The 23,871-nt window shown below is 43.1% G+C and overlaps 1 protein-coding gene and 1 pseudogene across 1 annotated transcript; one reads left to right on the forward strand and one right to left on the reverse strand.

The window, feature by feature from the left end:
* Window positions 1-922: 922 nt before the first annotated feature.
* LOC130867554 (spindlin-2-like) lies at window positions 923-11,916 on the forward strand (annotated as a pseudogene).
* A 10,943-nt stretch (window positions 11,917-22,859) lies between these two features.
* Window positions 22,860-23,666, reverse strand: LOC130867555 (spindlin-2-like). The gene has a single exon (XM_057759602.1). The coding sequence runs from the start codon at window positions 23,664-23,666 to the stop codon at window positions 22,860-22,862; it is 807 nt and encodes a 268-aa protein (XP_057615585.1).
* Between the last annotated feature and the right edge of the window lie 205 nt (window positions 23,667-23,871).

The raw sequence follows: 23,871 nt of genomic DNA on the forward strand, positions 1-23,871 counted from the left end.
AAGCTATAAACATGATTACCTTTCCATAGACTAAAGCAGAAAAGAGGGGGGAAACGAGAAGAAAAAACCCGCCCAAATGAAAGATAGTGAAAGTCAGTACAAATTAGGGAGAGACTAGGTAAAACGGCAGTCTAACGTGCTAGCACACATCCCCCTTCAAAGTTTTTCCAATGAAAACGAAGGGATATTCATGTTCACTAATAATTTCATGAGGGCATTAGTGGGGAGAAAAAGCAAATTCCTGAAAGATAAAAAGCAGATGGAAAGAGTCACTGAAATGATTTAAACTGAAGAAGGAATCAAGAAAAGGGGAGGATACTGGGCCAGGTTGACAATAGTTTTGCAAAGACAAATTGATCCCTGTAACACACTCTTTAAACATAAGTTTAAATCTGTGGGTGAGGGTATACAGCAGGAAGGGGACTCCACTCTCTGGAAGGAAGCTGAACTCTGTAAAGGAGTGGGGACTACCACTGCTGTGGCAGCTGCTGGGATTCTAAGGTGACAGGGCAGCCGCCTCCATGAGAGGAAAGCTGAAGAAGCCAAGAGCTCGCCAGCCTCAGGACACCATGGGGCGCTCCTGTTGCCCTTCCTGCCACCCTTCCGGGCAGCCCTGAAGGCTAGGCAGATCCTCCCCTCCGGTTCCAGGGATCATTACCTAGGCTGGCATCTTCATTGAGGGCTTTAAACTTAGGGAGCAGGAACTTGTCTGATCATGGCACAGGGAGCCCTGAACCCCGCAATGGGATGCCAGGCAAAGGGTACTCCTAGGTGAGCTCCCAGCTGGAGTGGAGGAGGAGGGGACAGAGTGGGCAGGGGAAACAGAGTAGTGATCCATGGGTTTGCAGTGAGCGCTGGGAGGACATCGCTGCCGGCAGCGGGAAAGGGGCATTAGGAGCCCAGCACAGATTCTGAAAGGAACATGGAAAAGCCTGGAGGTGGGTACCTGGGAGCAGCCTGGGTAGGCGGCAGGGGCTGTGAGCAGCTGAAGGAATGCTCTGGACACTGAGGTAAAGGGCCAGGTGGAGGGAGGGGAGGAGCTTTGCCACTCTTCTCAACTCTGTTTCCAAACTGGTTTGCTCTAGCCACGTGGGGGGCTGGGCTCGGCACGTGGACCATTGAGCTTAAGAGTCATTGGTTCCAGCATTTCTGAGGTCTAAATCCTGTTCCACATCCTCTGCCCCACTGCAGCTCTCCAGCCCTTCCCTACAACACCAGGTAACCCAGAAAAGCACAGCATAGCAGCAGGCACCCAGCCAGGTGTCCAGCATTGCCTCAGGCTCGGGGGGTGGGGGGTGTGGGGCTGGGAGTGGTGGTGGGGGAACCGGGCGGTTATGGAACTGGTCACTGGAGTGAAAGCATCTAAAAGGGATGTTGGGTTAAGTTGGCCCTTTATCCTCTTAGCTAACTGTCCCTTCTCTTTTCCCCAATGCAGCCATGGACCCAGGCACCAGCACTCAGTATTTCTGGACCACTGAGGCCCAAAGGGAACCCGCAGATGCAGCTGCTGGACATGAGTTCTGTGAGTACTACACCAAGGAAACTGCAAACTTAACCAAGAAAAAAAACCCATGCAGAAGAGGGAGAGGAGCAGATGATCGTCCCTGGGCCTAAGGAACATCGTGGGCTGCAGAATTTCTCAAAAGTGGAAGGAAGGGGATGGTTCCATCACCCATTGGAGAGGAATGGTTCTGGATCAGGTGGCCATAAATCCCTCTCTCTATCTGGTGAAATATGTTGGAATAGACTGTGTCTATGGGTTGGAACTTCACCAAGATGAATGAGTGTTGTCCCTTAAAGTGCTCTCTGATACAGTAAAACCATCCCCAGTCCTTGATCCCAAACTTGCTGATACCATAATTGGCAAAGTGGTGGAGCACATGTTTGAGGGTGAGCATGACTCAAAAGATAAATGAAGGGGGAAGGTCCTCACACAAGTGCCTATCCTTAATATCTTCTTTTACATTACCTATGCGAATGACCCCATCTTATACATGTACGAGCTTCTGGAAGATTATAAAGAGGGCGATCTCCGAATCCTGCCAGTTTATAATGAGATTCGTCCACTACATGTGGACTTGGAATTTATGAATAGTATGATAAGAAAACATGTGGAATACACCAATGACCTTGGTCTTCCCGCAGGGCAGGGAATTTGGACTGCTCTTCAGTATCGAGAGGGAGGGGGAATGGAGTGGGGGGAGGAGAAGAGGAGTGGGGATAGGGGGAGGGAAGTGGGGGGAGGGCAATATTTGGGAGGAGGGGAGGGAAATGGGAAATGGGGAGCAGGTGGAAATTTTAATTAAAAAAGAATAAAAATAAATAAATAAGTAAAAAAAAAATAAATAAAAAATAAAAAAAGAAAAGATGTCAAGAAACATGCCAAGCTAAGGCCAGGCATTCATAACCAAGAATAAGTCTCTGTGTGTGATTTATTTGGGAGTTGGGTGGTGGACCCTTCAAAAAGGAAAAAGAGTAAAAATCACACAAGAGATTCTAAATTAGGTTAATTGAAGTGGGAAGACTTCCCCCCCTTAAATGTGGGTATCACTATTCAGTGGATTGTGGTACTGGATAGCATAAAAAAAGAGAAAAGGAACTTTAAGACTGTTTTTCTATTGTTGTGGTAAACAGCATACCTAAGGCTACTTATAAAGGAAAGCCTTTACCCATGCTTACAGTTTGAGAGGGTTAGGGTCCATGATAGTAGAACAAAGGCATGGCAGCAAGAACAGCTGAGAACTTTCAACTCAAATCACAAGCAGGAGGTAAAGAAACATAACCTGAAATATTAAGATGGCATGAGTTTTTTGAAACCTCAAAACTCACCCCCAGTGATATAGCTCCTCTAATAATTCTTCCAAAGCAACTCCACCACCTGGGGTCAATGTAATCAAACATGAGCCTGTGAGGGTCATTCTCATTCAAACTACCACAAGCATATCTTTCTGCTTCCTGAATGTGGACAAAATGTCAAAATGTAACCTCAAACTCTTGATCCAATGCTTTTGTGATTCCAAATAAACCTCTTTCTTCCTTAAGAATTTTTGTCAGGTTATTTTATCTCTGCAAAGAGAAAATTTGCTAATACATGAGAAGAATTAAAATTATGAGATCTCAGTTCCAAATATACAGCTTAATGAGGTGTAAGGCCTTATCTCTTTCCCAAGTCCTTTCTATACCTACTGAATCAATACCCCTCTCTTGTTTGCCTCTCGATATTGTTCTTTTCAGTTTTCTCTTGTATTTTGATTTTTGGTGATTTCCATTACAATCTCTGCATTTCAGCTGTGTGTTTAAAGGATGTACGTCACATTCTAACTAGTATGTTTAGAAATGGGTTTATTTAGTGAAAAATAGTATTCAGGCACTCATTTCTTTGAAACAAGATCTCTCCAAATAGCCCAGTCTGATCTGGAACTCTATATAAACCAGGCTGACCTTGAACTCAGAGATAAGCTCTCTTCTGCTCCCAAGTACTGGGATTAAAGGTGTGCACCACCACATCCAGACTCATGTACTAACTTTTTAAATGTTTTCCATTAAACAAGTGAGTTTTTATCTCCTCTTATGGTATAACTTCCTTTATAGTAGAGACAGGAAGATTATCAGGAAATCAGAAGTGCCAGGTCCCCATCTGATGAGGATCTTCTTTCAATATATGATTTTGCTATTTGAGATGAATCAAGTGTGTATTTCACAGCTGAACTCAGAAGCCTATGGAATTTATCCTTAAAAGAACAATTAAACACAATTGGAAGTATATACTCCCTCAACTATAATCCGTTTCAATTTGTGCTTAGATAAGGTATTCAATTTATTAACTGTACAATGTTAAATTATGTTTTGTTTCTGTAACCAGAAATTATGTATTGTCATTGTCCAATAAAATTCACATTTGCTCTAAAGAATATGTCAATGATTTCCTCCATTAGTAAGTTTGAGACAAGTTGCACATGGCAGTAATCCTTTCATTCCTTTTCCCTTCTAAGGTGGTGTGTAGCTATCCATTTCTGCATGAAATATGAGAAAAACTTTGTGGCCCCTGTCTAGACATGTAATCTAACTTTTCTTTTGGCAAGTATAAAAGAAATATGTGACCTCCATTAATGTAATTAGTGTGTCTGTCTCTCAAAAGATTATAAAATGCAAAAATACATTATATTTTTCTTTTAAAATTCAACTAGGGCTTCATGTTGACTATGGTACAATTCAATTTGAAAAGAATGTCATAACAGTTCCAGAGTAGTATTGTTTTTCTAAGATAATAGAAGATATTAAGAGATGGATTGTGATCTTTAAGAAAGAAAACAATCCAGGCACTGTGGTACATGCCTTTAATCCCAGCACAAGGGAGGTAGAGACAGGCAGATCTCTGTGAGTTAGAGGCCAATCTAATCTACAAGTGCAAGTCCCAGAACAATCAGTGCTGTTACACAAAGAAACCCTCTCTCAAATCCCCCCTCCAAAATGAAAAAAAGAAAATGAGTTTTTGCCTACTGATTGTAGTGGCTTGAATGAACATGCCCCTCATAGGCTTATAGAACATAGCACTATTAGGAGGTGTGACCTCTTTGGAGTAGGCATGGTATTTGGGGAGGAAGTGTGTCACTACGGGTGGGCTTTGAGTTTTCACAAGCCCAAGCTAGACCCAGTGGCTCTCTCTCTTCCCACTGCCTGCTGATCTGGATGTAGAACTTTTAGCTTCTTCTCTAGTACCATATCTGTTTGCAGGCCTTCATGCTTCCCACCATGATGATAATGGACTAAACCACTGATCTTGTGAACAAGCCCCAATTAAATGTTTTCCTTTATAAGAGTTGACATGACCATGGTATCTCTTTACAGAAACAGAAAACCTAACAAAGAGAGAAGGACCAGGGTATTGTGATAAGCTTGGCAACACAACTTTTTGGTGGAATATGGACTTTGGGATTTTGGATTTGGAAAGCAATTGGATCATAGAGAAGCATGGAAGACAGTGGTGCTGAGGATGATTTGAACCATGGAGGCCTGGTTTGAGAGGTTTCACATGAGTAGAATATTAGTATGTGATCTAGATATTTTGTCAAAGAATGTGGCTGATTGGTGAAAAGTATTTGAACAAGGGGGCCATGTTCCAGCCTCCAGAAAGCAGAATAACTTGGCAGCTTTGGTCATGTAGTTACAGCTTTGGAGTCAAGGATAGAAGAAAGGGTTATGGACTCTCCCTTTGTGACTAAGGTAAGCCTCCAAGGCTAGACATATGTCAGGGGCCCAGAAAAGCCATTGACTGAAGCTGTGAAGGTGAGGCCTGGTTTGTCTTGAAGACCACAGTATGCTAAAGATACCAGATTTCTGAGATACCTTCCAAGGAAAGCTGTTAACAGAGTGTGAAACTAGCTCAAGAAAAACAAATGTGCTGTAGTCAACAAAGCAGAAAACAGTTGGAGATTTAAACAGCACTTTGACATCAGACATGATGGATAATGCATAGTTTGGAGTTGCCCAGCAGATTTTTGGTCTTGCTTTGGTACACTATTTCTTCACTATGCTTACTTTCCTCCCTTTTGGAGTACTAATGTATACCCCATGCCATTATAGGTTGGAAGTATGTGGTCTGCTTTTTATTTTGATTTCTTTTACATTGGTAGTGACACTATTCTTTTTTGTTGTGTTATATTACTACTTTTAAAATATACAATCCAAATTCCCACTTCCTCCCCTCCTTCTACTCAACTCCGACTCCCTCCACACACCCTCTCCCAAGCCCCTCCAATCTTAAGAGAGGGCAAGGTACCCTGCCCCGTGGAATGTCCAAGACCCTACCCACTATATCCAGGTTGAGCAAGATATACATCCAAAGAGAATGGGATCCCAAAAAACCAGCACATAAAGTAGAGACAAATCCCAGTGCCATTGTCATTGGCCCCTCTCTCTGCCCCAACTGTCAACCACAATCAGAGGGGCTAGTTTAATCCCATGCTAGTTGATTTCCAGTCCAGTTGGAGTTGGTGAGCTACCATTTTCTCAGGCACATTGTCTCAGTGGGTGAACCCTTCATGGTCTTGATTTCCTTGCTCATACTCTCCCTCCTTCCACTCTTCAACTGGACTTTAGAAGCTCAGTCCAGTGCACCCATGTGGGTCTCTGCCTCTGTTTCCATATGTTGTTATATGAAGTTTCTATGGTGATATTTGAGATATTCATTAGTCTGACTACAGGGCAAGGCCAGTTCAGGTACCTTCTCCTCTATTGCTTAGGGTCTTAGCTGGAGTCATGCTTGTGGATTCCTGGGAGTTCTTCTAGAGCCAGGTTTCTTGCTAACCCCAAAATGGCTCCCTCAATCAAGATATCTCTTTTCTTGCACTTATATCTGTCCTTCCTCCATCTCAACTATCCCATTCCCTCAAGCTCTTCCCAACCCTCCAATTCTCCCCTCCTCTTCCCCTTCTCCCCTTCCTTCTACCCTTCACACCCATGCTACCAAATTTACATAGGATTACAGGTAAGAGATTGCCATGAGTCTCAAAAGAGACACTGGCCCGGTTTAGGGCTTGAGACTGATAGATTATGGTAACTTTTGAAGTTAGAAGGAATGACTTCTGCATTATTATTTGACTATAAGCCTGTGTGAACCAGGGAGTGGAATGTGGTAGTTTAAATGAAAATGGCCCCTGTAGGCCCATAAGTGTTGTAATTAGGAGGTGTAGCCGTGTTGGAGTAGGTGTGGATTTGATGGGGGGAGTGAGTCACTGGACAGGGTTTTTGAGGTTTTGAGTGATTGAGCCAGACCCAGTGTCACTCCGCCTTCCTGCTGCATACCAATCTGGATGTAGAATTTTCAGCTACCTCTCCAGCACCATGTCTTGTCCACATGCTGCTATGCTTCCCACCATGATGACCATGGACTAAACCTCTGAAATATAAGTCATCCAAATTAAATGATTTCCTTTATAAGAGTTGTCATGGTCACTGTGTCTCTTCACAGCAATGGAAACCCTACGACACTGGCACCTGGCACCTGTAAGGCCTAGGAAAAGGGGTGGGAGATTCTGATCATATATGTTTAATACCAATGGGTCCACAGGTTAAGATTTATTGACTGTATGCTTATCAGCAGTTGCTAGTGTAAATACTGAAAGGATAAATAAGAAGAAAGGTGATAGTGCGTACCTTTCAGCGGGACCTGCCAAGGTATGTCACTAAGGAAATGTGCTGGACACAACAGAATTAGTGCAAGAGGTTTACTGGGGAAGGGGGAGAAAAGAAGAGTGAAAGGCCTTATTGGAGTACTGAAAACTTGAGAGAGACAGACAGACAAGAGGAAGAAGAGAAGCAGGAGAGGAAAGAAGAGGCAAAGAGGAGAGTAACAGGCAAGAGGGATGAGACACAACAGAGGTTAAAGAGATATAAAGAGGGTGAGCTGTTCCTTGTAGGCATTTTTAATGGGTGCTGGTGTCGCATAGCTGATGGTGGAAAGGCACCTGGCAACAGGTGATGATGTAACTGTGATGGCCATGGTGGCAGGCCGCTGCTCCCATGGCAGAAATTAACATTTCTCCCATTTGTTTCTTATAGAAAGGTGAGGAAATAGGAAGGAGTAGCAGGTGAGGCAGTATTGGGGGCACGTGTTCCCTAGACTGCTTACTGTTGTTTGGGGGCTTTGGCATCTTTAGGGCACCCAAGAAAGCTGAGATACTGGCCATGTCCTGGATTAGCTGACTATTTCACTTCCTGTCCAGGCTTTGTGGAACCACCAGGCACTAGGAGCTAGGAAAATGCAGATCTAGTTGAAGCAGTCTGTGAGGCTGGACCACTTGGGGCAGCCACTTTAAAACTGTCCAGGAAGCAGATTTTTGAGAGGATCTGGCAGGGCAAAAGATAAAATTAAAAAGTTTTAGGGAAATTTTTTTTTTAGGTCCTGGTAGTTGAGGGAGGGGAGTCCCAAGACCAGGGAAAGGTGGGGGAGATCCCACCCTCAGGAACAGGCAGTAAGTAGGAAAACTTATGCTGTTGATTGACAGTTCTTATCTGGAGTCCATTTGACCTGTTCAAAGTGGATCCAAGTCGACTTCTTGGAGCTTAAAAGAAAATTTTGAGTTTATGAAAAGATAAGTTTTAGACACATTACCATTCCCACTGTTTGTAATTTGTACTGAATTCCACATTGTAGAAAAAACATTAGACTCATGCCTTTGAGTCATAGGAGACCCAACAATGATTCATCTATCCATGTATATATGTTAGACAGGTGTTTTTAGCACAATGAGAAACACTTTTAAGTCTGTAGTTAGAAAACAACTAAAGGGAATTTAAGGTTCCCTATCCTCAGGTGCCCCAATGAACTAACTGGGGACATTGCCCTGGGCATCTGGTAGCCATTTCAAGTTCAAGTCTCTTGCCAACCCTTAGGTGGCTCCCTTAACTAAGGTATGAGTTTCCCTGCTCCCCTATCCAACCTTCCTTTATCCCCAATCACCCCGATTCCCCCAGTTCCCCTCATCCTCTCCTTCACACTTTTCTCTCCCCATCACCCCTCATCCCCATCCCACCCCACCCCCAAGATTCCAATTTTTTGCCCATCAATCATGTCTATTTCCCATAGCTGGGAGGATATCTATATGTTTTTCCTTGGGTTTACCTTCTTATTTAGCTTCTTTAGGATCACAAATTATAGACTCAGTGGCCCCTATCTATGGCTAGAAACCAATTATGAGTGAGTACATCCCATGATCTTCTTTTTGGGTCTGGGTTACCTCACTCAGGATCGTATTTTCTATTTCCATCCATTTGCATGCAAAATTCGAGAAGTCATTGTTTTTTACCGCAGAGTAGTACTCTAATGTGTATATATTCCACACTTTCTTCATCCATTCTTCCATTGAAGGGCATCTAGGTTGCTTCCAGGTTCTGGCTATTACAAATAATGCTGCTATGAACATAGTTGGACAAATGCTTTTGTCATATGATAGGGCATCTCTTGGGTATATTCCCAAGAGTGGTATTGCTGGGTCCAGGGGTAGGTTGATCCCAATTTTTTTGAGAAACCGCCACACTGATTTCCAAAGTGGTTGCACAAGTTTGCAGTCCCACCAGCAATGGATGAGGGTACCCCTTTCTCCACAACCTCTCCAGCGAAGGCTATCCTTGGTGTTTTTGATTTTAGCCATTCTGACAGGTGTAAGATGATATCTCAAAGTTGTTTTGATTTGCATTTCTCTGATCGCTAAGGAGGTTGAGCATGACCTTCTTGAGCTTGTGACTATGACAATAGTTGTGGTGCTCTGCCAGAGCTAGATTAGTGTATCAGATTCCACTGATTAGTGACCATGAACTTTTTGAGTCTCAATACAACAGTGGAAATAAGAGGAAGAAATCCGAAACCTGCTTCATTCTTTTACACACTTCAAAGCCCTTTTGTCTTCTCACCACTTACAGCTGTCTCATCTTTGAAGCATTCACACACCTCAGTCACTTTCTTAGACTCTAAAACATTTTCTTAGATCCTCATGCCTTAAGCTTTCATAGACTCACATAAACTTTACACCTTAAAATAACTTTTTTCTGTTTGATAATTCACCAGGAGACACGGGTGGTTGATTGATGAGGGCAGTCACTGTAGAGTGAGTTCCTCTAAAGGAACAGTAAAAAGTTGCTTTGAAATCTATTCTCTGAGTTTTGCTCTTTTTTGAGTATGGTATCAAGGTGAACTGTATCTAGACCTAGTAGTAGCTCCAGGAGAGAGAGAGAGAGAGAGAGAGAGAGAGAGAGAGAGAGAGAGAGAGACTGACTGTGGCCCGAATCTTATACACAAAGAGACGTATAGACTGAGACAGCAGCTACAGCTTTGGCTGCTGCTGTTGAACTGACAGCAATCACTGGCCTGGTTCAGCAGACACCATCAGAGATCTAAGAAGGATAAATTTCACCTGAGTAAGCAGAAGTGCAGACCAAGCAGCTTCAGAATCTACTAAAATGACAGAGACTTCCTTGGGTACCTAGACAGATACCCAATGTTCCTTTCTAGTCATTGGGGGCACAGGACTCAGTAAAATATCACTCTGTGGCTGTCAGGCCCAGAAGTCTGACAGTGATGGAGGTGGGACTTGTATCTTATCTGTTGCTTTCATTGGTTAATTAATAAAGAAACTGCCTAGGCCCATTTGATAGGCCAACCCTTAGGTGGGTGGAGTAAACAGAACAGAATGCTGGGAGAAAGAAGCCAAGTCAGTGAGTTGCCATGATTCTCCCACTCCAGACAGACGCAGGTTAAGATCTTTCCTGGTAAGCCAGCTTGCGGTGCTACACAGAATATTAGAAATGGGTTAGATCAATATGTAAGAGCTAGCCAATAAGAGGCTGGAACTAATGGGCCAGGCAGTGTTTAAAAGAATACAGTTTCCGTGTAATTATTTCGGGTATAAAGCTAGCCATGCGGGCGGCCGGGTGCTAGGAACTTAGCCCGCTGTTCTTATTTCAACATGACAGACTTTCCTGTGGAGTAGGAACTTGGTGGGGAGACCAGCCTATCTTGTCTAGCCAGAGTGGGGCAATCAATTCCCCAGTGTCCTGCTTGTCCACAGTCTGGGCAGAGATTTGGCAGCAATTGAGGTGAAAAGGCAGTCTTTCTGCCCAGTGACCAGTGTTGCCACATTTAAAGCAAGTTCCATGTGGAGTTTCTTCTATTCCCATATATCTTCTTTGGAGAAGATAGGAGTGCTGCCAGCAGCAGCCCTGGCAGCTAGCATGAAAAGATTTTTATTAAACATTTTAAATGCCATATTCTGAAGATCTCTGAAGCATTTGAGGATTGTTTATCTGTTAGATGTACCTAAATAAAAAAACTTTGTTTCTAGAAGTAAGGCTTATCCCTGTAATTACTTATATCAGTACTTAGCATGACTACAATTAAAGAATTTGATCATTTATAAGACAACTGACTATTAATTTGTGTTCCTTAACAGTCTACAATATGTTAGAAGCTTTCATAAGGCTAGGATTTCCATTCCTAGTCAAGGTGACTGACCATTAACTTGCATTTCTTGATTATCCTTAACAGTTCAGAATAAGTTAGTAGCTTTCATAGAACTAGGAGACTTTATGTTGCATCCCTATTTAGCCGTAAAAATAATGATTTTGAATTGAAGGCCTTCTATTTCAAAATAATACATTTTAATCGTAGATAACAGGGTCAGTTAAGAAACCAAAATAGCTGTTCCATGTGTGAAAACAGAAGAAGTTTGTTCCAAACTGCTAAGGCTGTCTCCTAAGAAAGCAAGGGAAAGTGGCAGAGGAAAGATGCCCAGAACCATATGGGAACAGGAGAAACGATGGCTTTTGGGTTGGGGTAGGACTCGAGAACAGGGTCTGAGGTCTCCTGGAGGCCAGCACAGCCCTTGACAAGCCATGGGGGCTGCTGCCCAAATTCCCAAACCTGGGAAAAGGACCCTCTTCAGGAACCAGAGCTCCATTATAAAATATATAATTTATTTATCAAATACATGTTTTCAATTTTCTAAATTCTCTAGAAGCTTGGTACTGCACACTTGGCAAAGACATAAGTACATAGGTGTACTTAATCTCTAAGTCAGCTTTTGTTAATCTGAATAGATCTTTATAATTTTAGCTTTTTTATCACCATAGAGTATATTCTAAACCAGAGTTGAATCACATATACAGTATGTTGTAATAAATATAATCGTACATTTCAATCATCATACAACAATCCATACCGATCTAAAATATTTGAGACTTGTTGCTTCCTTAGTCTAAAAGGAGGTACAATGAGCAGAGAGCTCTCTTAAGACTAAGAAGTGTCACATGATAAATATGTACTCTTTGACCTTAGTGAAGATGGTTGCCAACCACATGGCTGCCTACATCGTGATGAGGTCACCAGACAAGATGGAGAAGAGCCACATGGTTGCTACTTAAAACATGATTTCCTAAACAATAGTCGATTCTAAGTTACATGCATGTATACAGAGTTAATTGCAGCTTACATTCACATACAAATAGAGTTAAATTCAAGTCGCATATATGTACATACACACACAATCTTAAACAGAAGTTGAATTATACACCCACACCCACACACACACACATATGGAATTTTAGTTATAAGCCTTTTGTATAAGTTTAATGTCAAATTTTGTTACAAACAATACAGATTTAAAACCATACCCAATTAGTAATTTAGAAATCCTGAAGTAAGGGTCTGCAGAATAATCTAAGATATTATTTTTATGAGATCAGAGTGCAAAGAAATTACAGAGATAAAAGGATTTTAGGAGTGGGGAAGTAGAGCCTTAGAGGTAAGAGACTGAAGTAGAGCAAAGTAAGGTTAGGTATACGATACTTAGGGATCCTTTGTCTGTGGCTATAGCAATTTTTAATGATTTGTGAGAATTTGCAAACAAAATTTGCCAGTTTGGGCCACTGATTTGTACTGAGGCCATGATGTTGTAATAAAATCTGAGTCCGTGGAGGAAGAGGGAGTGGGTTGTGAAGTGAAACACTGTACAAGTGTGTTCCTTTAAGTTCCAGGAAAAAGTTGAGCATGAAAATAAACCGCAGGACTGCAGGCAGGAATAATAGTGAGTCTGCAGCCTGGCTGCAAGGTGAGAGAAAACCAGGAAAGGGAAAAAAAGAAGGAAGGTGCCCATGTGAGTCTTGAAAGCCACATGGAGAATATAGTGGACTAGAGCTTAAGCTGTGGGTCTCCCAGTCTGCTGGGAGATGGAAGCAAGCAAGAGAAATGCCCACATGTATGTAGTAGGCTGCAGGAGCCAGACAAGCACACATGTGTCCATGAGGAAAGTAATGTAGGGAGAATTGAACTCTAAATTTTGAATTAGATTCACTCACAGACAAAAGATCCATGCGTATTTTATTGAGGGTTAGATCAGCAGATACTTCAGGGCTGAGCTAGTGTGTGCTGGGCAAAATGAAGCTGGCCTCTCTGTCTCTGACTCCCAGGTAGCAGCAAATATAGACAAGAAATTTACCAAGTTTAGAGAGGGACAGCAGACAGAATCAAGTAGGTCTTTAAAAGCAGTGGTCAGATGGTCTCAAAAAAAAAAAAAAAAAATTCCGGTGGGAGCAAGGAGTATGATCCAGCTCCCAAGGATGGGGCAGAAGAAGATGATCCAAATTCTCAATGTCCAGAAGAACCAGAGACATGGGGAGGATCAGACTGAGTGAGCAAAAGCTATTCAGTACCTCCATCATGGCACAAGAACTAGGGTCAAGAGCTCTGAGCCCAAGAGATACAGTGTTGCCTCGTACTAGGACTTCAAGAAAAGCCAGAAGGCAAGGAGAGGACTGTGCTCAGGGACCTCCCATTTCTCAGTCCTACATCTCAAGGACTCCTCTGCTCTATCCCTCTCAACACCCAGTCACAAACATCTTTTGCTTTCACCTGGACTGATCTTGACACTCACCTCTCACTACCCAGCTTACTTGGAATGTCCTACCCCAGGGCTTCTGGGACAGCCCACACCTATTTGACCAGGCCCTAGCCCCTACTCCACTCTCTTTGTATCTCCTCAAATCTAAACTCATGCATTATGTAAATGACCTGCTCATCTGCAGTCCTTCCCTACAAATTAGTCAAATTGACACCTCTGCACTTCCAAATTTCTTGTCCAAAGAGGGCTATAGAATCTCATCTTCTATGGCCCAACTGTCTACCCCTCAAGTCACCTACTTGAGTCTAACCATTACCCCAAGCCACAAAGTCATGACCTTGGATATAAAACACCAAATCCAGTCTCTCACAGTCCCCTCTACTAAAGAGGAGATTTTATTATTCCTAGGAATAGGTGGCTTCTTATGTTCCTGGACCCCCTCTTTTTCTGTTCTTGCTAACCCCTTGACCCCTCACATGAACCCCTTCTCACACTGTACTAAACCCTTTCAGGAGCTCCAACAGGCCCTACTTCAGGCCCTAGCACTACACTTCTCAGACTTCACCCTTAAAGAGGGATATAACCTTGGGGTCCTAAGCCGGCAAACAGGACCTTCCTTTGCATCTTACATACTTTATTGAGGGTTATATCAGCAGCTATTACAGGGGAGCGCTGGCATATGCTGAGCAAGATGAAGCTGGCCTCTCCATCTCTGACACCCACATTACAACAAACATAGACAGGACATTTACAAAGTTTAGAGAGGGAGAGCAGACGCAAGCAGGTCTTGGACAAAGAAAAAAGAGTAGAGAATTCTTCTTTGGTTCCCTGACTGCCTGGTCTACCTGGGGCCAGGTTTTATTTGAAAGCAGTGGTCAGTGGGCCTCCAAAAGACATCCCAGTGTGTAGTGGGAGCTGCAGGCCTGCTTTTCATCCTGCCCAGCTCCTGCACGGCTAGCTTTACACCAGAGATAATTACACGGAAACTGTATTCTTTTAAACACTGCTTGGCCCATTTCTGTTCATGTGTGTAGCACCCCAAGGTGCGCTTACCGGGAAGATTCTAGCCCACGTCCATCCTGGGTCAGAGCTTCATCGTGTCTGCTCTGGAGAGGAGAACATGGCGTCTGTCTCTCAGAGAGCAGAGCTGTCGAGTCTGAGCTCACTTCCTCTTCCTCCCAGCATTCTGTTCTGTTTACTCCACCCACCTATGTTTTAACCTATGAGGGCCAAGCAGTTTCCTTATTACTTAACCAATGAAATCAACAGATTGATATATGACACTCCCACATCACCAGTGGGAGCAAGGAGGTGTGTGACACAGTTCCTAAGGATAAGGTAGAGGAAGAAGGTCCAAAGCCTGAATGTCCTGGCATCCTGGGGATACCGACAAGATCAGATTGAGTGGGCACAAGGTGTTTGGTGCCTCCATCGTCAAGCAAGAAGAGGGGTCAAGCACTTTTGGTGGGGAAAAATCCTGTATCCTGTCAGTTATGTTTTAAATAAACGGTGATTGGCCAGTAGCCAGGCACGAAGTATAGGCTGGACAGCCAGACAAAAAGTAGAGGTGGGACAAGGAGAACAGGAGTATTCTGGGAAGAAGGAAGTTCTTTTTGCAGTCCTGTCCAGACACCAAAAAAGCAGGATGTGACCTGCCCCGCTGATAAAGGTACTGAGCCATGTGTCTAACATAGATAATAATAATGGGATAATATAATTTATAAGAGTTAATAGGAAGCCTGAGCTAATGGGCCAATCAGATTACTACTTATGGAGATCTTTGTGTGATTTTCTTTGGGGCTAAAAGCTGTGGGAACTGGGCAGGACAGAAACCCCAACAAGAAGGCCATCATATTACACACTCTGAGCCCTAGAGATACACAGGCATCAGGTACCAGACTTCATGAAAAGCCATAAGGTGAAGAGAGGACTGTGCTCAAGAAATGAAGACTCACATCCAGGGGAATAGTCAGATGTGGGAAGCCTCACTAGAGATCCAATCGCTGGTATTGAATGGAAGACAAAATCCTTAGGTGACTGAGAAAGCAGATCTGTTGCAGGTGGAAGACAATGGATCTGTTGCAAGCAGAGCAGGTAGGAAGGGTTCCAGCATGGATAGACCAAACACCAGGAGAACCTATTAAGTCTCAGCACCAATGAACAAAAAAAAAAAAAAAGAAAGGTGACAGTGAGTATCTTTCAGTGGGCCCTGCGAAGGTATGCCACTAAGGAAATGTGCCACATGCAACAGAGTCAGTGAAAGAGGTTTATTGGGGGAGTGGGAGAGCAGAAGAGTGAAAGGCCTTATTGGAGTAGGGACTTGAGAGAGACAGACAGACAAGACGAAGAAGAGAAACGAGAGAAAAGAAGAGGCAAGAGAGGGAAGAAGAGGCAAAGAGAAGAGTAAGAGGCAATTGAGATGAGAGACAAGAGAGGTAAAGAGTTGTGAAGAGGGTGAGCTGTGCCTCAGGGACTCTTATAAAGGGCACACATGTTGCATAGCTGATTGTGGAAAGGCACCTGGTGACAGGTGATGAGGGAACTGTTTTGACAGCAGAGACAAGCGGCTGTGATGGCGGGAACTAACACATACCCTTTTCCATTTTTAACTCTATTACTTTAGCTCAGAATGTGGGGAACAGGGTGTCATGTAGGCAATGCACCTTAAAACCTTTCTGTGTATAAGAACCTCTAAATTACTCAGACATGCTACAAGAACAAGCCTTATTTGGTACACACACCATTTGAACACTCAGATGAATTTCAATATATGACAACCTTTGAATTTGCTATCCATTGGTTCATTATCAAAAGTTCATTTCTTAACTCTCAGCAATTCGAACATAACACTCGAGTATTTCAAGGCAGGTGAAAAATAAAACAAAAGAATTATCATCATTTTGGATTATTTTCTCATTATCTATTGGACATTCATTATTATGTTCACGCAATCTGGGAAGAAAGCATAACACTGTTATGTATCATTCTCCTAGAGGATTCATCTGAAGAAAATCATCAAACAACCCAGAAAACAGAGAACACTTCCATTGCAGCGCACATAATCTCTAATAGCAAATTAAGGGCATATTTGAAAATACATAAGAAATTCAACTAAATTTAACTCTAATTAATGGCAGCATGTGTGTCTGAAACATACTTATATACATCTTATCATATATTAGCCTAATAATAAGACAGTTCTTAACCAATTCAAATGACTCAAATGTCCAAAACTCTGCAAGTGAAAATGGTGACATTTCAAAGTCTCTTCTGAGATTTCTCTGTGGGACAGTCCAGACAGAGAGATCCACCTGCCTCTGCATACCAAGTGCTGGGATTAAAGATATGTGCCATCACTGCCCAGTCTCTTTATTTTTTAATTTGTATTTTTGTAGCCATAAAGCTACAGTTTCCAAGAGTTTCTCTGTGAAGCCCTGGATGTCCTGAAATACATGCAGTAGACAAGGTTGGCCTTAAATTCAGGGATCCTCCTGCTTCTGACTCCCAAGTTTTAGGATTAAAGACATAGCCTACCTTGGCCCAGCATCGTGCAGTCTCTTAACTGCAATACCCAGAAAAATCAATATCATAAAGCAGATCACATACATCCAACATAAAACAGCACATGATATACATGTGATATTTAAATAAGAATGTGTTACTTTAAATACTTCCCATAAATCTGAAGCATTTGAATATTAGGTCCTTATTTGATAGACAAAAGGTGTGTGGCCTTGCTAGAAGAAGTGTGCTACTTTCAGTGGGCTCTCAGGTTCTTTGCAGTTGAAGACATGAGCTCTCAGCTGCTACTTCAGTTGCCTGCTGCCTGCTACCACCACTACAGCATCATGGAATATTAACCCCTTGAAACCAGAAGCTCAAAATAAACTCTTTCTTCTTTGAGTTACATTAATCAGGATATTTTATTACAGCAAGAGATAATTCACTAAGACACGAGTTACACCTTTGGAAAATTACATCAAAATATAAATTCATGGTATGTTAGCATCAATTACCTGATATTGTATCCAGAGGTGCCTCAGTAGATTGGACCCAGGACACGCATCTGAAAAAGTTTTAGTGGTAGTAAGGCACAACTAGCAAGCACTAAAGGTGATAAAATCTAGTACAACAAATGTGTTAGTAACCATGGGAGAGGAAATGCCTCATGCAGTGTGACAACTCTCACTTATAGACAGAGTTTGGAAAGATTAATAAGCCTGGCACCTAGTAGTAAACTGTAACAGGTGTAGAAGTGTACACTTTAATCTCTGTTTTGGCAGTATGCTACAGAGATGGATCCAGGCACAAATTCTAACAATTTAGATAGTGCATGCTAATTCTGGGGCATTATTTTGGTCTCATCAGAAAGTGTTTAATTAGTGTGGTGACCACATGCATGAAAAACTCAGGTTTGGCAGAAGCAGCAGCAGAAATTTTTTTTTCTAGATTTTTCAGTGACAAATGACAGACCTAATCTCTAGTCCATTTCCAATATTCTGTGAATCAGCCAAAGTATACAAAACTTCATTTAACACAATGGTTCCCAACCTTCCTAATGCTGTGATCCTTTAATGCAATTCTTCGTGTAGTGTTGACTTCCTACCATAAAATGGTGTCCATTGCTACCTTATAGCAGTAATTATTCTAATGTTATGAATCATAGTGTAAATATCTGATATGCAGGCTAGGTGATATGCAATCCCTGTGAAAAGGCTGTTTCACTCCCAAGGGTCATTTTTCAAAGGTTGAGAACCTCTGACCTAGTGGAATATAACTGAGACCTGAGAAAATAGCCTTAAGTTGTAGAAACTGAGATTACTCAATTCTGAAAATGTTTTGACTCTACATACATTATCCCAGTGAGATTTACCATGCACAACAAGCCAACAGACAATCTCAGGTTTCAGTTATACTGCACATCGATGAACCAGGCTCAAATACTTAGCCCAAGTTTTGTGAGTCAATGACTTTCATCTAGCCAGTAATTTCATAGATAGAAGAATCTGGGATTGAATTTCCCTGTGAGGGGTAACAAACATTTTTTCTTTAAATCATATTTACACTCTGGAAATTTAAAAAACAGTGCCTGCCAGGCAGTGGTGGCACATGTCTTTAATACCAGCACTTGGGAAGTAGATGCAAGCAGATCTCTGTGAGTTTGAGGCCAGCCTGGTCTACAAGAGCTAGTTCCAGGACAGAGTCCATAGCTACAGAGAAACCCTGTTTCAAAAACAAACAAACAAAAAACAAGGCATATTGATTGAGTCATATTACAGTTTTTGTTATGTGAAGGAAAGTATATCCTAATACACAGGTGGCCGTAGTAAAAAGAAGATACAATAGATGTCCAAAACTGTGTTGCCTGTGGCATCAGTTTCTAAAATGGTCTTACAGTCTTGATAACTGCAACAGCTCAGGCCATAGCTGGGATGAACTTGACAATTTGGTACAAGACTTCAGATGCTCATAGAGATTTGATGGAGCTGACAAGATCTTTATTCTTACTACCAGTACTTTCATTGAGTATTATATAAGGTGTAATGGAAAAATTAAAAATGCTACAGATCCCTGGCAGTGTCAGGAAGCAGAAACGCTGCAGGTCCCCAAGCAGTGGCTGTCCAGGGCAGGGAGACAAGCACAGGCAACAAGATACATAGACGTGGATATGCAAGCCATGCAGAATGAGGGTGGATATTTATTCAGTGGGTTATGGAGGAGAAAAGGAGAAGGGAGATGAGCAGAGAAGCAGAGAGAGAAAAAGAGAAAGAGAGAGAAGAGAGACATGAGTGATAGAGAGGGGGCAGAGAGAAGTAAGAGAGAGAAGGGGGAAAGTGAGAAATAGGGAGAGGAAGAAGCTACCTCCCCAAGAGGGAGATGGAAAAGGGAAGGAACTGAGGCTGGAAGCTCAAAGCCCACCCACACAATGAAATACTTCCTCTAATAAGATCACACCTATTCCAACAAAGCCACACCTCCTAATACAGTCATGCCCTATGAACTTATGTGGGATAATGACATTCATACCCTAGGCATAGAAAAATAGGATCTTTACTTTTCTCATGGGATCTAGACACTAGGCTTAGCAGTGTATTCACAAAGCGCATATTGCTCCAGAGAATTTACATTACTTTGGCTCACATCCCACCTTGGGGACATTCTCAGCCTGGAAGACTCATCTGGGTAAGTGAGCATCTAAATCTTAATAAATGACTCATCTCTAGTACACACAGGATTGTATTTGACACAAAGACCTCACTGAGTTGGCTAAGATTCCTAAACACTGCTGAAAAAGAAAAAAATTGATGAGTAATTGTTATCTCCAAGAATATCTGAAGTATACTATGGCATAATTCTTGGGTGTAAAATATATTCTCATCTACCGACACCTTCAAATTGGTATATTTGCTTTTTTGTACTCCTGATTTCAAGAGCTTAAAAAGGTTATCTGGAGGTGCCAGAGTGTTCCTGTTAAAATGTAACACAAATCATGCTGTACTTCTGCTTTACATGCCCAACTATCTCCCAGTCTCAGTCAAGGGAAAACCAGAATTCCACTGTAGAGGTTGTAACCTGCAGAACATTGGTCTCTCTGACACCCTTGTGACTTCTCTGAGATCACTTCCCATAGTTCTCTACCTCCCTCCATCAGCCCCCATCATCATGCTCCCATCCCAGCTGCTTCTCCTCAAATGTGCCAGGTCTTCTCTGAGCTTCAGCATCTGTCATCACTCTACCTGGAATGCACTTTCTCCTGTACTGCTGCCAAAGGGCCACACTCTCACTACCTTTGTTTTCATTCCAAATCTAGAGGATCTGGGAAGCATTTCCTGGCCACTCTGTTTCTCTGTATGGAGCGTTATCTTCAAACTTCATTTTCCCAATCCTGGCCTGGGTGTGTCCTTTTTTTTTATCACATATCAATATGAAAATATTTATCATAGATTTACGAACTACATGGCTAACTACACATCTGACACACTACAAAGGAATTTCCATGAGGATAAACTCCGTTCATCTGTTATATCCACTAACCTCATCTCTGTGTCCTGAACATTGTCTGGTACAGCACACCCAAAGTGTTTATGGGATGAAGATAAAAACAAACGAATGAAGAATCCATGGGATTGAGCATATGAAATCAGACAAGTATCCATGCTTCTAGCCTTAAAGCTGCAAATAAACCTCCTTCCAGGACATGGACTCAGATTTTACTGAGGCGTGACCAAATAAAACCTTTCCAAGGTAAATGAGGTCAACCCACCCTTCCTTGCATCCCTGTCAGGAGATGGTTCCTATCCCAGGGTGTTTATGTGATATGAACTTACCACAAGTCTAACTGGATGCAGAACACAGCAGAAACACAACCAACCAACAAAACATGGAAGCTGGGAGAAGTGCTCCCCAGAGGACCTGCAGATGTTTGATGGAGGAAGGTCATTGGTTAAAAATAAAGAAACTGCTTGACCCATTTGATAGGCCATCCCATAGGTGGGTGGAGTAGACAGAATAGAATGCTGGGAGGAAGAGGAAGTGAGATCAGATGCAGGGCAGCTCCTCTGAGAGACAGACTCGACAGCTCTGCTCTCTGGAGCAGACGCCATGCTCCCCTCTCCCCGGCAGACGCGATAAAGCTCCGACCCAGGATGGACGTAGGCTAGAATCTTCCCGGTAAGCGCTCCTTGGGGTGCTACACACATGAATAGAAATGGGCCAAGCAGTGTTTAAAAGAATACAGTTTGTGTGTCATTATTTTGGGGTATAAGCTAGCCATGCGACCGGGAGCTGGGGCGGCCTGAACACAGCCCACAGCTCCTTCAACAGATGTTGTCTGAAAAAAACCACTTGATGTAGGAAAGAAAACAAAAGCTGCCATTGTGAGGTGTGCTTTTCCTGTGTCAGTCTTGCGGCAGTCTATAGAGTCAATGCTTGTTCGGTGGTGAGCATCGATGAGATTTAACACTTTCTTTCAGTGTCTGGCAGATCCTTGCTTGCTCCTGGTATGTCTTTAGGAAGACCCCCACAGCAAGAACTAGTAACACAGTTCTCTTGGGAGACAACAGGTGAAGGAGGAGGCAGAGCACACATAGTGTTCTCAGAGGGACTTTGGAAGGTTGGTGAATGACAACAGAGAGCAGAAGATGACAAGGACCCATGTTATGAACTCCATAGTTGTGAGACACTTTCCTGGCATTCCCAATAACTCTTCGCATGTAGTCCAGCCCTTTCAAAATGCAGTTTCCAGCAAAAGGAATTACTTAGGCAAAGCCACAATTCCAAGCCCTAACCCCATTCAAAGGTTATACCACCCTCTTGCAGAAGAGAGATGCACACATCTCCATCAGGGGTAGCTGTGAGTTTAAAAGGGAAGGCGGAGCTAGTTTGGGTAGGAGGTACCTAGAAGGTGTCAGTTGCTACAGGCTTTTCAGGAAGTCTAACCAGAATGGGATGCCTAAGGAAGGGCAGTTTCCCTTTGCCTGGGCACTTAATGGAGGCAGGTGGCTATGGCAGAGCATGGTCAGCCAAGTTCTCTCTATACCATGGAGACATGAGGCACAGCCATCAGATGCCCCATTCCCCCAGGAAGGCAAGGACTATGCCAGCAAGCAGAAGGACAGTGTCAGGACTGCTATTCCTGGATTCACCAAGGATCCATTTTCCCAAAGAAAGTATTGGCCTTTTGCCCAGAGCTAGCCAGGAACACTTGTTAATTGCGTAGGCTTCAGGCTGTGTTAGACTCTCTGAAAACACACAAGCCTGATATGTAGATACAAACTTGACATTGGCTTCCAATTCTCCCAGTAAGCCCTTAGAAAGGCCATTCAGTGACCCTCTAACACGGGTGCCTTGCTCGACAGCTGACCATTGCCACTATGAACAGCCAGAAAGAAGAAGGTGGATGCATCAGACCATTTTTCTTGGAATGCTCCTCCCAGTAAAGCTTAAAGCGTACTATGTCCTATGTGTGGATCCTCCTGGCCTCTGAAGTCCCAGAGGCTCTCCTCAGGGACCTCCCTGTACAGCAGACCTTTTCTACTCTGCCTGTGTCCCTCTTCACACTGCTGTGTGTATTCTCCTACAGGAGTTCCTTTGGTTTTCTGAAAGCCAGAAGGTGCCAGAAGGCTTCACTCTATTACCCCTCCTGCTCTTCCCAATCCATCTTTCTTCCTTCACTCTGTCTCACCCACAGGGAGCCTCCTCTCACTTTGGCTCCTCTCCACTTGTCCCTAGGCAGTCCCCTCCTCCACAGCCCAACTCCAGTTCTTTCTCCTCCTCCCCTCAGGACCAGACCTGCTAAGTCCCATTCCATTTTTAGATGATACTAGCTCCCTTCTCTCACAGGCTGAATTGACAGCTGTTCCCTCCTTCCCTGCTCCATCCACCTAACACACCCAGTGTTTTCCACTAGGCAAAGTGCTTACAGACAGCATGCCATACACACAGAAATGTGTATTCATCAGGACAAACTTATGCCCATGGCGAGCTCCCAACATACTTAAAAGCATTGTCAAATTTGATAAGATACACTGATGGTAGGGCTTCTACTTTTTCAATTATCTTGCCCTCTCTTTTGGTTCCATCATCATTGGTATATTCAACATGTTTTCCTATCAGACCACCCACAAATTTCAGATCCACATTTAGTGGAGGAATCTCATTATAAACTGGCAGGATTCGGAGATCGCCCTCTTTGTAATCATCCAGAAGCTCATACATGTATAAGATGGGTTCATTCACACAGGTAATGTAAAAGAAGGTATTAAGGATAGGGGCTTGTGCCAGAACCTTGTTCCTCCATTTATCTTTTGAGCCATGCTCATTCTCAAATATGTGATCCACCACTTTGCCAATTATGGTATCAACAAGGTTGGGATCAGGGACTGGGAATGAATTTACTGTATCAGAGAGCACTTTAAGGGACAACACTCTTTCATCTTGATGAAGTTCTAGTCCATAAATGCAATCTATCCCATTGTATTTCACCTGATAGACAGAGGGATTTATGGCCACCTGATCTAGAACCGTTCCTCTCCAATGGGTGATGGGACAATCTCTTTCCTTCCACTTGTGAGAAATACGGCAGCCCACGACATTCCTTTGGCCCAGGGATGAAGAAGATGTACTCCTCTGCCTCTTCTGCGTAGGTTTTTTCTTGGTCAAGTTTGCAGTTTCCTTGGTGTAGTTCTTAGAGTACTCATGTCCAGCAGCTGTATCTGTGGGTTCCCTTTGGGCCTCAGTGGTCCGGAAATATGAGGTGCTGGTGTCTGGGTCCATGACTACATTGGGGAAAAGGGAAGAGACAGTTAGCTAAGGGGACAAAGGGCCATCTTACCCACCCCACTCCATGGGCCTGTTCCGTTACTGCAACCACCACCCACTGCCCCACAGAGCCTAAAGGCAATGCTGGACACCTGGCTGGGTGCCTGCTGCTGTGCTGTGTTCTCATGGGTTACCTGGTGTTGTTGGGAAGGGCTGGAGA

This window comes from Chionomys nivalis, chromosome X, assembly GCF_950005125.1.
Source record: "Chionomys nivalis chromosome X, mChiNiv1.1, whole genome shotgun sequence".
NCBI classification, from domain to species: Eukaryota; Metazoa; Chordata; class Mammalia; order Rodentia; family Cricetidae; genus Chionomys; species Chionomys nivalis.